At 41.3% G+C, this 16,031-nt stretch overlaps 1 protein-coding gene across 1 annotated transcript; it reads left to right on the top strand.

Moving 5' to 3' along the window:
• Positions 1-8,206: 8,206 nt before the first annotated feature.
• LOC308362573 (claudin-23-like) lies at positions 8,207-9,027 on the top strand (the record flags this gene model as incomplete). The annotated part of the gene is made up of 1 exon (XM_080835295.1): positions 8,207-9,027. The coding sequence occupies exon 1, from the start codon at positions 8,221-8,223 to the stop codon at positions 9,025-9,027; it is 807 nt and encodes a 268-aa protein (XP_080691421.1). The 5' UTR covers positions 8,207-8,220.
• Positions 9,028-16,031: the final 7,004 nt, after the last annotated feature.

Genomic DNA, 16,031 nt, shown 5'->3' on the forward strand with positions numbered 1-16,031 from the left:
TGTTTGTGGACTTCAGCTTGGCCATAAGCCCTCCTCACCGAACTCACCCAGCTCACTGTGTCCGCCTCCACCTGTCAGTGGATCAAGAACTTCCTGACAGACAGGAAGCAGCAGGTGAGGCTGGGAGAAATTACAGCCAGCACCCGGACAGTCAGCACTGGTGCCCCCCAGGGATGTGTGCTCTCCCCACTGCTCTTTTCTCTGTACACAAATGACTGCACCTCAGGAGACCAGCCCCTGTTCAGCCCCTGAAATTTGCAGACGATAAAACAATCATCGGCCTCATCCGAGATGGAGATGAGTCTGAATACAGAAGGGAAGTTGAGCAGCTTGCCCTGTGGTGCAGTCGCTACAACCTGGAGTTGAACTCTCTCAAAACTGTGGAGATGATAGTGGACTTCAGAGGAGTCCCCCATCACTGCCCCCCCTCACCATACTGAACAGCACTGTGTCTGCTGTGGAATCCTTCAGGCAGGGACGTGCACAGGAGTGGGCTAAGGTTGCTCGGGCAACTGCCCGTTTGCCCTCCTCAACTGAAGTTGCCCCTCCAAAGGAAATATATATATTCTCGATCAGGGGACGGGGGCGTGGCAGCAATGGTTAGTAGGAGTTTAAAATGATATTGGCAAAATTTGCGATCATATGACGGGGGCGTGGCAGCGGCGGTTAGTGAGTGTTTAAAATGATATTTGCAAAATTTGCGATCAGATGACGGGGCGTGGCAGCGGCGGTTAGTGAGAGTTTAAAATGATAATGGAAAAATTTGCGATCAGATGACGGGCGCGTGGCGGAGGGGGTGACAAAAAAAAAATGTGTTGCCCCTTTTTTCCAGGGCAGAGCAACTGCCCTTCAAAATTGCTGTGCACGTCCCTGCCTTCAGGTTTCTGGGTTCCAAAATCTCCTAGAACCTGAAGTGGGAGCCTTACATAAAATCAGTCATCAAAAAGGCCCAGCAGAGGATGTACTTCTTGCGCCAGCTCAGGAAGTACAACCTGCCTCAGGAGCTGCTGATCCAGTTTTACACTTTAGTCATTGAGTCTGTTCTCTGCTCATCCATCACTGTCTGGTTTGGATCGACCACTAAACTGGACAGGAACAGACTACAACGGACAGTCAGGTCAGCAGAAATGATCATTGGTGCCGACCTGCCCACCATCCAGGACCTGTACACCTCCAGAGCCAGAAAACGAGCAGAAAATCATTGCAGACCCCTCACCCCCTGACATAATCTGTTCCAGCTCCTCCCCTCTGGCAGGTGCTTTAGATCTCTGCACACCAAAACCACCAGACACAGGAACAGTTTTTTCCCCCTTTCTGTCACTCTAATGAACAGTTGACAAATTATTTTATTTTATTATTACATTATATATTTTATTTATCCTAAACTGTTGTTATACTGTATAGTTTAATTCAGTTTAAGTACATTGAGAGCAACTAAACCCAGAACAAATTCCTTGTATATGAAAATGTACTTGGCCAATAAACATGATTCTGATTCTGATACAAAAAAAGAACAGGACTAGCTGAACGACTTCTTGTTAATCTGCCAGTAAGATGGTAATGACTGAAGACCAGGCTTTGTTTATTTACATTATCAGCCTTTCATTTAAAATTCTCTTCATCCACCCAAAGAGATGGAACAGAGATAGGATGGGGTTCATTGATTCTTAGTCTGCAGGGATCAGAGGGGAACCTTTTTTGAGTGGCAAACTTTTCCTCAAAATAATATCAACATTAAAATTCAACAGAAAAAAGGCGTGCTTAATTCAAAGCCAAAGAAGTGGTGTTTTGAGTTTTGCAATGCTGGCTTGGGCAAGACCTCTCACCTCCAACCATGTTGTGTCTCTCCACAAGGCAAAATATGTCACATTGCAACATGGTAAACCACAGTTACTTGACTGCAGGGATACATTATTTACTGTAGGCTATGTGCAAAATGACTGTGGTATTTTTAATTTTGTTTTTGTCGTTTGAGGGATAATGTTTACATCAACTGTCAGCAAATAAACCAACGAGTGCAACAAAACAGTTTCGCCAGACAATTGGTACCCACTTTTAAGTGGATATCTGATAAGAGGAAAGGGCAATGTGATTGGGCAAGAACACCTTCCAAGCGTATAAAAGGATCTGACAAATAAATGGACAAACATATAGTCCCTTTGGACCTAGCTCATTGATGGTAAGTAGCAATCACCTGTTTTCTATACATTCAATTATGTGCATAGTTCTTGTAGCAGTGTTCCTACTGTGGTAAAACAGTAAACCTAATGCTAAAGACTGATGATGTACAGTTTGGCTAAATAACGGATTGAATGCTTCATTTGTAGGCTAAACCACACAGGTAAGAATGTATTAATGTGCAAATGAAAAGATGAAAAGAAAAATGAATAAAAATGATGTGTGCTCTCGACAGATTCTTTAAAAATGAAGAGGGCACTGATTCTATTGACTTGTCTGCTGGCTGCCTCCCAGGCTGTTCCTGTAAGTTAAGAACATTACATCTCATTCGCATCTCAGTGACTGATTATATTTTCTGTATTTACTACAAAGATCTTATCAATACCTGTCACCTGAGTTCAGTGTAACTGAAGCCCCTTTATTATCTCCTTTATTAACTATTTGCTGGTATTATGTCTCAATTGTAAGTTGCTTTGAACGAAAGCATCTGTGGAATGAACACCTAGATGTAAATACTTTATTTACTGAATGTATTTGTAAAAATGTATAACCACATGGTTTCTCCCCCATAGCTGCAGACAGAGGAGGGGGCTGAGCAACCAGCTCATTCAGAGGTAACACCTGAAATATTTCGCTGTAAATACAAGTAGGGAACCAAGCTTGAAAATTAAGTTGTAATTAGTACCATAGACATAATGCCATAAAAGCCGTAATGGTTTTGATATGTTGTTTTTAAATATGTACTCATTACATGTTATTATCTTAATATCAAACATTTGACACATGTAAAGATCATAGCAAAATTAAAATGTTTAACCACAGTATACACTTTGAGCCGTTCGTAGAAGTGCCATCAGAGCTGAGGAGAGATGAGCTGCACTCCTTTCACGGTAGAGATTATGAGCAAGTAACTGAGTGTTTTTCTGCTGACATCCCCAGCACCCAGAGGGCCCCCAGCCTCTCCAGCCTCTGGCCCAAACCGCTGGAGGCAGCAGCACCACCAGGACCGTCTACTACCCCGTCCCCCCACCAGATACACTTTTGGGCCTGAACTACTTCCAGGGACTCCAGAACCCCTCTAACAGCTACGGTCTCCCTCATGGCTACGGTCTCTCTTATGGCTATGGACAACATTATGGCTATGGTCAACCTTATGGCTCTGGTATCCCTTATGGCTATGGTCAACCTTATGGCTATGGTCAACCTCATTACCATGGTTACCCCTATCATTCCAATTACCAACCCTATGGCTATAACCGACTCAACACTGGCTACTCCTACCCCCCTATTATCATCACCCTACCCAAGCAGCAGTGACTCCCAAGCACTCAGTAACTCACTGTGATGACACCACTGGAGGGTGGCAGTCTCAGGTCCCCCAGGTCGCTCACCAGGGGCATATTACCACCTGTAAACATACGTAACTGCTCGGAGAACATATGCTAACAATCAAGCGCAAATATGCATTGCATTGTATGGAAAGTGAGAAAAAGCGGAGAGAAAATTGTGTTGTTCAAAAACAAATGAATAAATCTTTAATTTGAAGCAGATTTTTTTGTGTAAATGTAATTGATTTCTGTAAAGGTTTGTTGGGCTATGAGATGTCCACGTGACATGAGAGATATGTATTAAAAATTAAAATAATAACAATTTGGAAGTTGAAGCTATTCGGGGTAGTGATTGGTCTGAAATCACTATCGTACTGTGAGATGACTAGGTATCCCTAAATCAAAGGCGACATCTAGTGATGAAATAGTGCAACTGCAAGTTCACTTTTTGTGTGGTGGAGTAAATGTTACATTATATGGGCTGTGAACAAAATAAGACAATACAAATGGATACAGTGGAAGCTCTCCATGCAGCAAACATAGGAGATTAAGACAACTGATGCATGAAAGTTCTGCTTTCATTTCAAATGTTTAATGCTTACAGTATAACTTTACTAATACAAAAGAGCTTATACAGAGCTTGTGAAACATAAGGCTTAGGTGTGAAACTTCAACTTAGGGCCTGATTAGATTTACTAACAGGATTGCGCCCATTTCTGGCGTAAAATAGCGGTCGTAAACATAAAACGGTATTTACTAAGGGGGCGCAATTGAGTAGAGTCGCAAATTAAAGCTTTGAGGGTGTGTACCTGCCAACAGGTGGGATGGCACGGAGACGTGGGTGGTAACGCGCACTTTAATGGGAGGAGTGCGCCTAATGATGTATTGCGTGGTATTTAATAAACTGCCTGGCGAGCGCAGGTCTCCGATTTGTGTTCTAATTATCCGCCTCATAAAAGCACGTCTTAACCAGGAAGCGCATTTCCACGGAGTCTGACAACCAGGGGCGGATCTAGCCCCATTTTGGGGGGGCTGGAGCCCCCCCAAAAGTTTCATTAGCCCCCCCAAACAAAAATGGTTTAATTTTTTGTATTCTGAGATCGTCAAACTCACACCTATCAACCGATTTTGTGAACGTATTAAGTTTCATTTTTAGGGTTAGAAATAAAATAGTCTCGAGTTGCACAGGACTCCTGCCTGTTTGAGACTGTTGTGTGGCAAGCGCACAGCTCTGTTTGGTCGTGCGTGCCTGCGTGCGTGAGTGAGTGAGTGAGACAGAGCGTGCAGACAGACGGTGACAACGTCAAATAAACAGACTGGGAGCGACTGTCCGACTCAAGCCGGAAAAAAGCTGTGAAAGTTGCCATAATCAGCTGCTCGATACAAAGGTATATATAGCGCATTACGTTTAAAATGGTAAACTAAACGAAATGGTTAAATCATCGCGGATTTATTATAGAGATGTCGTGGCTCTTTTGATCATGCCAGTGATCATCATTGATCCTGTGGGTATGCTAGCCTACTCAGTGGCTCAGCCAGATATAACTAGCTAGTGAATTCCAGCCTACAACGTTAACCGTTGATGCCGCCCCATGTTAATAGTTTGAATTATACTGAGGATTGGAAGGAGAAAGCGCCGGAGAAAAGTACTCGGACTGCCTTTATCACAAGGTACGTTTCATCGTAAATACACACACCCAACAAGGCCCGCCCATTACAGCTGCCCCATCGTAAGTCTGAGCTACACATTTCAGGTCCTCAATACCATGAGCAACTAATTGATCCTCAATTACCGTGCTAATTAAGACAGCATCAAAGTGAGTCAGTTCTGTGAAGGGATAGCAGCCTTTCCCTAACAGCATCCTGTGAAAGGGCCAGCAGTGCAGTCTTTCCATTTCTGGCCTCATTAGCCATAAAGGCGTACATCTTTGACTCCCTCATCTCTCTTACAACAGCTGCTGTTATTTTAAAATGTTTTCTCTAAAAAGTGTATCTTTCTATACATAACTAAATAAAATTCCAGTATCAACATTGTATTAATTGGCTTTCATTAATTCACCTGGGGTAGATATGCATGTTTTAGGATCTTTATCTTAGAACACATAACCGAACAATGTTAATAGCTGGGACACAATGTCACATTTAATTTGATTGTCTTCTGTGAAACAGGCAACTAATCTGTCTCTTTTCATTAAATGATTATGCTACAGTATAATAAGCACCTCTCAGCAGATGTCTTCAATATGTTGTTGTGCCATATTTTAAATCTAAATGTGTTAATTTCTCACCTAAAACCCACTAGAGGACACTATTTAAAAGAATATTTTCAAAAAAAATCTTATGGGGGAGCATGCCCCCAGACCCCCCTAGTTCTGTTGGGTTACAGGAAAAATAATAGGATTTCTCTAGGGGCTTAGCCCCCCCAAAAGTCGGAACCTAGATTCGCCCCTGCTGACAACGTTGATATGGCAGCAGCAAGGCGAAGACATAGACAGAGACAGCGCACAGAAATATTTTTTTCAACTTGTATAGCCTAACACATTTTCAGTTAAGCGAACCACAAATCATTAGACGGTACAGGTTAACCAGCCATGCAATACTTCAATTACTGGACCAGATCAGAGAGACATCCAACCCTCCACCCAGCGATCACATTCCATTCCATCAGTTGTTAAAACTAATTTGCAAATATTGGCCTCCGGATAATTTCAACCAGCTTGTGGAAAAGTGAATTCCCCTTTCCACCGTCAACATTAACATTGACTTATAAGAAAGACACTTCACTCTCGTTGGCCGCAGGAGCGAGAGAGAGACAGAGAGGCATTGAACTCGCGCACACACACACACCCACACACACACACAGAGCCATGACTATCTCTACCCATACAATGCCGCGAGTTCGGCTCTGAACGCAATTGCGGACTTTGAAATCGCAAACTTTCCGAACGTAATCAGCATCATTGATTGCAACCACGTCCATATATATTGTAGTGAACCCATGTCCCTTGTAGACATAATTAATCTCGCCATGTACACATCTATATTGTTATAATAGACCGTTTATGCATTAATGCCACCAATAGCATATTCTTTATAATCGTGTTCTTTTAAACATCTCGCTGTAGGGGATGGCGGGCAGAACAACAATATAGCAGCGCACACATTGAATCAGGTTCAGTGATTGAGCGAACGTGAACCAATATATCTATATCTCCACCTGGCTGACCCTTCATTTTCTCTTCCTCAATAAATACCACGGAAAATGCGCAAAAACACCGTGCGTTAATCTGCGACAGCAGTTTAAGCAGCGGTCGCAGTGTTAGTAAATCAGGCCCTATATAGGGCGGAGTAAACACAGATTGCCCAGCGCGATCTGGTTTGATAAATACCAAGTAAAATGCGCAAAAACACCGTGCGTTAATTTGCGAACGCAGATTAAGCAGCGCTCGCATATTAGTAAATCAGGCCCTTAGTAGGCTATCATAATAAGTGTTTTGCCATTCACCTTCGAATGAGTCAAGTTATATCATGAATTTGCGTATAATTGCAATAAGTTAACGTATTCGTTATTTGCACAACAACAACAAACACTACCTCCACCTTACAACAGTTTCTCTTTTCTTTGACTTCTGACAGTCTGACCTCGATTTCTCCACCGTCTCAGCCTGAAAACCAAAACAACACAAATTCTATGAATTAATATAAGTATATATCTAATATAAAAGACAATAACCTTCCCTTAATCTCAAGACCATATGTTTTACTATGACCTGGCCAGGAAAGTTTTAACAAGCCCAACTCTTTATGTGAAAGACAACGAGGAGACCAAATAAATCAGACTAGCCTATATCTGTACAGAGGAGGGCGCTCAACTGCCGTTCACCAGGTAGAAAACATTTGGAGTGCTTTTTTAGTATGTAAAAATAATATTTCAAGAAACAATTGAACTGTCTTTTATCTTATTGAACTGTCTTTTATCTTATTTTGTCTATGACAAGGCAACACTTATTTCCCCCGGTTATCCTCCTTGGATTAAACATCACTTTAGCAAACAATGCCTTTACCAGCAAAGGAAATTATGCGACAGACAATTTAGCTGATTCCAGGAGATATTTCGAGATTTTTCGGCAAGAAATGCATACACATGTAGGGAATGGCAAAAAAGACTAACAAAAGTAATGGTTGGCACTGTAGCCTGTTTGAGTGACATAACAAATTCTTGTTTTCACGTGTTCACTGACTGAAACCAGTGCGTCCTGTCGACCAACATTCCCGTCACACATACCATCATAACAAACCGTACCTGTCATCTTGGACGTACGTTTTTAAAATGCCTTACCAATGCAGGCGTTTAAATAGGTCCTGGTAAACACAATTCAGTTTGGCTGTTCAGGCTTCTTACCGAAGCAATGTGCGGATTCGGCTTATAAACGAGTATACATTTAAACATCACAAATATCCCATAAAAGACTATTTGGTAGCCTACCTACATCAGGTCACACTTCTAATTAGGTGCTACCGAAACTTGTGCAGGATGTATCTGAGTGGCTGAAACTCTAAACCACACCCATCTTTTTTGTAGTGATCTTATTAGGCCGTCAGTTCCACCCCTTCTGGTTTCAGTCTGGCAAAGTTTATAGGTGAGCTGACAACTGTACAGAGAGTTCATGTTCCAACTGCTTTTCGACTGACAGCACACAGTTATACAGCCAAGATGCCTTCGGGTACCTTCATCCACTTTCGGACACCAGGCATCCTGATCTTCGGTATGGTATTGGCTCCGTGCGGGTGGGTCCTTGATCTTACCAGCACGGTGTCTCCGAACTGGAGAACCATAAATAATATTGACAATGAACCCACCGCTACTTTCCTACAGCAGGGGATATGGGACATTTGCAGCGCATCGACCACTTCAAGGGATATTCTGTGTAACCAACAGGACGAAGCTTACTTCAACGAGCAAATAATTGAGATTGCCCAGGCCATGATGGTGGCGTCTCTCATTCTCACCTTGATAGGCTTGGCGGTTGCAGTTCCCGGTGTCCGGTGCTGGAGGGAAAGACCTAACTGGACTGTAGCTGGTCTTGGTGGTTTGCTAATTTTCTTGTCAGGTGTGCTGACCATCATTCCCATTGCATGGTACACACATATTCTTGACAACATTACCGTTACAGCAGCATCTACAGACGTCCGCGTGGGGTACAGCATTATCCTTGGCTACATAGGAGGCATCATGGAGCTTCTTGCCGGCTTCGTCATGTTCATCGGAATATGTCGTTGCTGTGGTGGAAAGAACCGAAGCGAGATTGTTGTCGCAGACACCGGGAAGTCCACTCGCAACCCATCTCCCCCACGCAGGATCACAATCCCAAGCATCAACAGGACAAGGAGCAGCGCCAGCAGCGTTCCATACTCCAAAGACTCTTTTGACGAGATCGAATTTCCCCGGGCAAATGTCAATGGAAATCGTTCTAAAGCAAGCTCGTCATATGGCGGTCAACCTTACGATGCGGATTTGTGAACAGAGTATGAAGACCAACGAACTCTATTATCCTTGGAACTATACTGCTTTCTTTACAATTACACACACCTTAATTGACGAGAAGTCTATGTGACAACATGCTTGGGCTCTTAAGTGGGAATAAGACAAACGTCTGCTCCACAGCGGATCGCTGTCCTTGGAAGTTATGTTAAAAAGTAGTCCTACTGACTCCCTCTTGTTTACATGTAGAATGTTTGTTTATGTATCTCATGTTGTTAATACACTTTAAGCACATAGGGAACATCTTGCTTTTTATGGGCATACACCAAAACTGCTTTGAAGGTTTCCAGGAAGTAATGAAGGATGTGTCCTACAGGCCTAGTAGTACGCGAAGAACGTGCAATATGTGTGACTGTCTGAAAACAGACCTATTAATTGTGGTGTAGATATCTTACTTGTTGGATGTGGACATAGAAGATATTTAGTGAAAAACTGCTGTTTCCAGCTTGTTTGAACTGTGCAGTTTTATGCACTGCATGATGTTTTATATTTATCAATACTTTTTAACTACTGTAGGGAAGAAGGTGATTAAACGGAATGTCAACTGTGAACTTTGAAGGTGGAGTAAATATCCAAATATCCAAGTTATACACTTTATTGTACTTTACTGTAAGAAACAAATAAATTTGATCATTCTAAGAGCTGAAGAGGGACGTATTCATTTTTTCAGCTTCCAAACTGTGAAAGGATGTATAAAACAAATTACAAAAAAGCTGCTGTGCCCATTTCAGAGGAAGCCCGGGTAGGCTAATGGCTGACAGACATAATGTTTACTCAACATTCAAGTTGCTTTTATAGATATGTAAAGTAACATAACCTGTTTAGTAAACATAACAAGTGTCTTTGTCTGCTATGGGTTGGAGGAGTCATGCTAAAATACTGGGTTTGGCTTCAGGATGCTGGAAAAGATATGGCTAAGAATAATCTAGAACAGTTAATTAAGCAGTTGATAACTATTCCAGTGCAGCCTCTGTTATCTGGTTAACACACATGGAATGGCTGCGGTGTATCATCATGTATATGTTGTAGAGGAAGGATAAAACGATAGTACAAATTAACCAAAAAGTCCAAATCTATGACCGAAGGTTGATCAAACATTTGTCCACTGAACAGGAATTTACTCTTGAAAATATATTTTTTAATATTGAGACTTATCTGTCATACTTAAACCAAAAATATTATATAGACACTTTTGTGCATTCTTTTTTAGAACTTAAAGCTATAAACCTGTAAATTCCTTTTGATATGGTTATGTTTGAATATTAATTATGATTGTCCTTAACACACAATAAACAATGAAAACAGTTGTTTTATTCACAGGTTGAAGACAAAAGCTTAATACTATACATACATTACACATCATTTAGACAAATTAGTATTAGATGGCAGTGCAAAGAATAAAAAGAAGCAGCTTGATTTCTGTTACGATTTCCTGTTACGGTGACACAAAATCTAATGAAATGAAAGTAGAAGAAATGAGTACTGTTACTTTTCAGATTTGAAAAACATCAATGGATTGTATTGATTGTACTAAAGCGAAGGCACATTGCATATGACCACTAAACTTTTAAACAACAAAAAGAAGAAGTGGTACATACAACTAGACCAGTCGGAGTGGTTGTCTGTTTATAAAAAAAAGCAGACGCTTGGGTGTGGAGAAAAACATTCCTGTCATTTTTCCCGAAACCATGCCTTGCTTGAGTGCAATCGTTACTTTACATTGAGTTGAAATCAAGTGATAATTGCTTCTTTAAAGTATTTGTTCATGAGTCACTTCAGTCATTTGTTTCTTGAGCAGAGGGCAGTACAAAATATGCATGTTATTACATTTTTTTTAAAAAGTCTAATGTTCTCTTCCAGTGTTTACAGACATATTGTGTGAGAAAACAACAAAACCTACATTTCTATTTAAAATACATTTGAAACAAAACACCTACTTTTACTCTAAAGGAGGTACAAAGAAATTTAACATTTACAAAAAAAATACATTCAAACCATACCTTTTGCAAAAAGTTCTCTAAAAGAGTCTAACAGGCCTTGGACTCCTAAGTGTTAATGACCCTTTTCTGTATCATGGCCATACATGAGTTAGTTTGTTCTGAGTCGATATGGCATTTTTAAAGATGTGTTCTTAGGCCCACTCTCCCTCCAGTTTCAGTCTCTCCTTTGCTTCATCAGTGGCTTTCCTGTGGAAAGGATGAGATCACAAGTCATACGATCATACGTCATGTGAAATTTATATACTAGATTATAATGAGTCGATTATTACAATTGTGGACTAAAGAAATACTATTGGTCTATTGATTCCTATTGCGTGATGTGAGCTTCTAAATGGCCTGCATACTGTTCTTTGATGCTTTGGCCATCTAGGCTTTATGCAGAAAACACGGTTTTAGAGATCGCACCTGCATGAGCCAGTGTATTTGCACACGGCACAACACCTGCCCTTACATAGTGTTAAAGGGGAGTTTCCTATGCTAATAACAAACAATTGGCCACACGCCTCCAATATCTGATCAAGTGGGATTTATCCTTGGGCACACCAGGGTGAGAGCAGATTTGGATGGCTAAGAACATTTGGTTTATCTGGAGTTGACTTCTCTTATTTTATATCTTACAAAAACAAGTGAAAATATGAAAATATGTTGCTGCATGAGACCCATTGTTTAGCTTCATGGATTCACATGAATAGCAGTCATCAGGATGAAGCCAGAACTGAGTGTGCCATGTTGCATCCTTATGTTTCTACAGTATCCAAGAACGGACAAACCAAAATACTGCCTTGACATTGGGCTTTTCTTGTAGTTATGGCATTTGATGGCCACCGTAGGTACTCACACCCACTTGTAAAGATAAGGACATTCATCTGGCCACTAAACATTACACACTGTACCGTTAAAGGATGCAGATATGCTAATGTAGTGGCACACTTATTCTTTAATGCCCAAGTTCTGAGGATTTCTCTGATATGAACCTTGAGAGAACATCATTCTTATGACACAAGCTGTAATCTACTGCATGTACTGCTTTACCCAGCTGCTGCCTTTGCCTCTTATCTTGGCTTGGTGTCACAGAAGCCTCACCACATGAAGACAACTGGATTATATATTCTCTCCAGGTATTCCCTCCCACATTGTATTTCTTTGTCACATTTCTAATGAGCAATACATGTTTGCCTGATCTGCACTTCTATGAAAGGGTGGAGTTGCTTTGGGGAACCAGTGGGGCTAGTGTCAGATAATCTGCTGTGAGAGTGTTTCCGTCAGTTACCTGATTTGTGCTTTTCTCCTCTGCCTGAGTTTGGCAAAGAGGAAGGCAAGGAGGACGACCCCAATGATGAAGGCCAGGACCCCCAGCGAGAGCGGGATTGAGAGGGCCTCGTTCACCGTGTCCCGGCAGAACTCCCCCGTATAGCCTAAGCGACACTCACAGACTGTGGCTACACCGTGGGTCACGCACTTTCCATTTCCGTGACACTGGAGGCTCCCACAGGTCGGCAGCTCAACGTTCAAGAAGCGACCCTCTCTCTGGAAAGGGGCAGTGGTGGGGGCTGACATGGCCATGACAGGACAGGGATCCAGGTAAACACACAACAGGGCAAGACCAGACAGGCAGGAAGCCTTGTAGAGAGAGAGGCAAGTGAGAGGAAAATCACAGAGACAAAGCATGAGGAAAGCAAATGAGAACATTTACGTAACCTGATGCTAACAGCATTCACTTCAGTTTGCCAGTGAAGTGATATTTGAATCTGTTCCGCTTTTTGTTTCAGGGTACAGATTTAATGGTTTTCACTGGGGAACTGTTAAAATGAATAGCTGAGAAGAATCAGTGCAAAAGTGTTGTCAAGTCAAACACACTTCTTAAGGATAATGGACAGACAGCTTAAACCCCAATCATACAAAACAAAACGTTAAGGTTTCATTGCATACGGATCAAGATCAAGTCAAACCATTTCTTTCCAACATTATATGAGTAACAGTGCTGATTCTCAGAACAGTGAACAAGTATATACACATGGAGTTCTCTTACTGCCCAGATCAACACAAACACCATCAGCTAAAAACATGCAAATTCCCAGACTCCCTCCGGATTGAGTTGAAGGGGAGGGGTAGTTCTATATAGGTGATAAATATGTGGCCCATCTGGTTCTACTAGAGGAATCTGAGGACTAGAAGGCAGTCAGATGGTCAGTCTTCCGTAACTCCCAAACGTGTGTACTTACCAACTGTGGTAAAGCGGCAGATCTCAGAAAAGATTTCCAGTTGCGACTCTTCTTGGAAATGGGAGAGGAAGCCGTCCAGGTGAAGGGGGAAAGGGGTTGTCTCCTATGAAATGAATATCAGAACAAAGGAAGAAGGAGCAAGAATGGGGCAAGAGCCAAACCTGATTGCCAGCAAACAGGAAGGATTAGTTTGAACTGCCCCGCCCTGCCCCACACCTGAGATGAGAACCGCCTCTCTCTCCCTCCCTCTATACTTTTCTCTATCACACATACCTACACACAGACACTCAATCCAAATCACAGGTTATGCCAAGGAAGTCAGACATCATACTTATGCATCCAGGGTCTCCTCTTTATTATTCACAGTACACATACACTAAAGCAGACCACTCTCACCACACACACACACACACACACACACACACACACACACAGGCAGTGCTGGGGAATGCTCATGAGACATATTAAGGTATCTCGGTACTAATTTCATAAAGAATAATACAAGACAAAAAGAGCTCCCACTGGTAGTAGCATGTTACTCAAATAAGCCACTGTGAGATTGTGAATTGAGAATAGAGACACACCCATTTCTCAAACTCTCAGCTCGCAAATACTCTCAGGACAAAGGAATAGCAGAGATCAAAGCAGCTAAATGGCTAGAAGGTCCACTGTTAAAAACACATGCTTGACTACACAGTGATGATGCATCAGCTACTGTAATCTACATTTATTATCTAACACAACCAAGACTGAGATCTGTAAGAAGCAGATGCTCCTTAAAGTGTGCTCCAACACTCAATACTCAAAGCTGACTGCTTTATATTTTTTCATAAATGCTTTACTCAAACTGTGAGATTACATTCTCAATTAACATTTTTGCCGCTTGTCGGTTTGTTGAATGTTCCATAAAACGTGAAGATGCTTTGCTGTGTTTAAGGCCATACATCAACTTGGTTAACTGGCATTTTTATTTGCCATGATTTTTGCCATCTAAGTACTGTTGTTCAGCTAACTCAACTACCCTCTCCGGCTAATCTCTACATGGGAATAATATAATACATTTCCATGATGTAATCTAGTTTCACCATGCCAGCATCATGCCTGTAAGGCAAACATATTTGCAACATAGTTTATATTGGATCAGAATAGCTTTGTTTGTTTTTTAGAATAATGTCCAAGGCATCCTAAACTTCCACTTACCAAACAGGGCAAACAACGATGACAAAGGAGAAAACAAACCCACCAAAATATTAGTCACTTTAGATAGGTATGTGGAGGAGGTGGTTGGGTGTGTGTGTGTGTGTGTGTGTGTGTGTGTAGCGGGGTGGGATGAGGTGTATGATGACTCATTGCATGATCTGACATGTTTGGTCGTGAGTGAAACAAGATGGCCACCTTAGGTAAGCATACCAACAGAGCTGGCCTACAAATATAACAAGGCAAATATGTTCCTGAATATAAAACACCACAAGAATGTTTTTGTAAATGCCAAACAGTTGAGTTACTGTTAAATCACATGGTGTAAACCCACAGATAAAAAAAAGTCTTTTACCCTATTCAAACTTAATCAGTTAACTTAATCAGTTAATCAAAACCTGAATCAGTTTTAGGTGAGAGGACCTCGATGAGAGGTCATTGGTAAGGCGTTTTGGAAAGACTTTTGAGGAAAAACAGAAAAATCTTACCAAACGTGAACCCAAAAAGCAAAACCATTCTTTCGTATATTTAATACCACCTGTTCACCACTTGGGCGTGAGATACGTGATGTGAAAAAACACTGGAACATTTTATCTGCTGATAATGTTGGCAAGGACAGCTTCAATTTTTTTCATTTTTCCGAGCAAAGAATGTCCAGGACATACTGGTACATGCAGACACGCACAAAACCTCTATCCACCAGGTTTCTTTCCTTGCCGAAATTGTGCTGTATGTTTCAACTGCAAAATGGTCAACACCTTTACCAGTTTTGTGAGAAAAAAACACTTATAACATCCAGTTACTTACCTCTGTGCAGGTATCAAATGTGGCATCCAATATGTTGGAAAAATAAGGCCAACTACGATTTAGAGCCAATGAACATAAAAGTGCTCATGTTTCAAAACACTTTAAAGATGGCAATCATTCTATTTTGGATTTGCCAGAGACATGCTGATTCCTATTTGTCGTGGTGGAAATTACAATCAGAATTGCCATCAGTGTGAATGCAGATATACCTTAAAACGCTACACACTCGTGGCTTAAATGAAGAATTGGGTAAGTCTTGATTTTTTTGTGACTCATTATTATTTTTTATTTTTTTTATACCAGTATGTCCCGTTTCCAGTGTAAATACTAACATTTGTATGTATATCAGTATATGTAGTTAACTTCATGGGTGCATATTCAAGTAGTTGATCAATGTTCAGGAACCAGGATTGCGGCGCAACTAGACATGTAATCGAGATCTGTTACGTTTGTTGAGAAAATAATCTTTTAAATGAGTTACTGATGAAAATGGTTGGATCAGAATATTTTGTTTTCAGTAAAAAGCTTGAAAACTAATTAGGGTACATACACAACATGGATTCTTTTGCAATCCACATAACGTGGCCCATCTGCATTAGTCCTTTAGCACTGAAAAGTCCAACATGGACTGAAATGTCAGCACTACTGCACATTGTTTCACCGTCTGTACAAGCCCTGCAGCATAACAAAAACAAATTCAAACTCGACTGATTTCCTTATTGGTTCTTGGAGTCCTTCCTTGCTGCACTGAAACCTC

The sequence above is a fragment of the Sprattus sprattus genome (genome assembly GCF_963457725.1).
Source record: "Sprattus sprattus genome assembly, chromosome: 3".
NCBI classification, from domain to species: domain Eukaryota; kingdom Metazoa; phylum Chordata; class Actinopteri; order Clupeiformes; family Clupeidae; genus Sprattus; species Sprattus sprattus.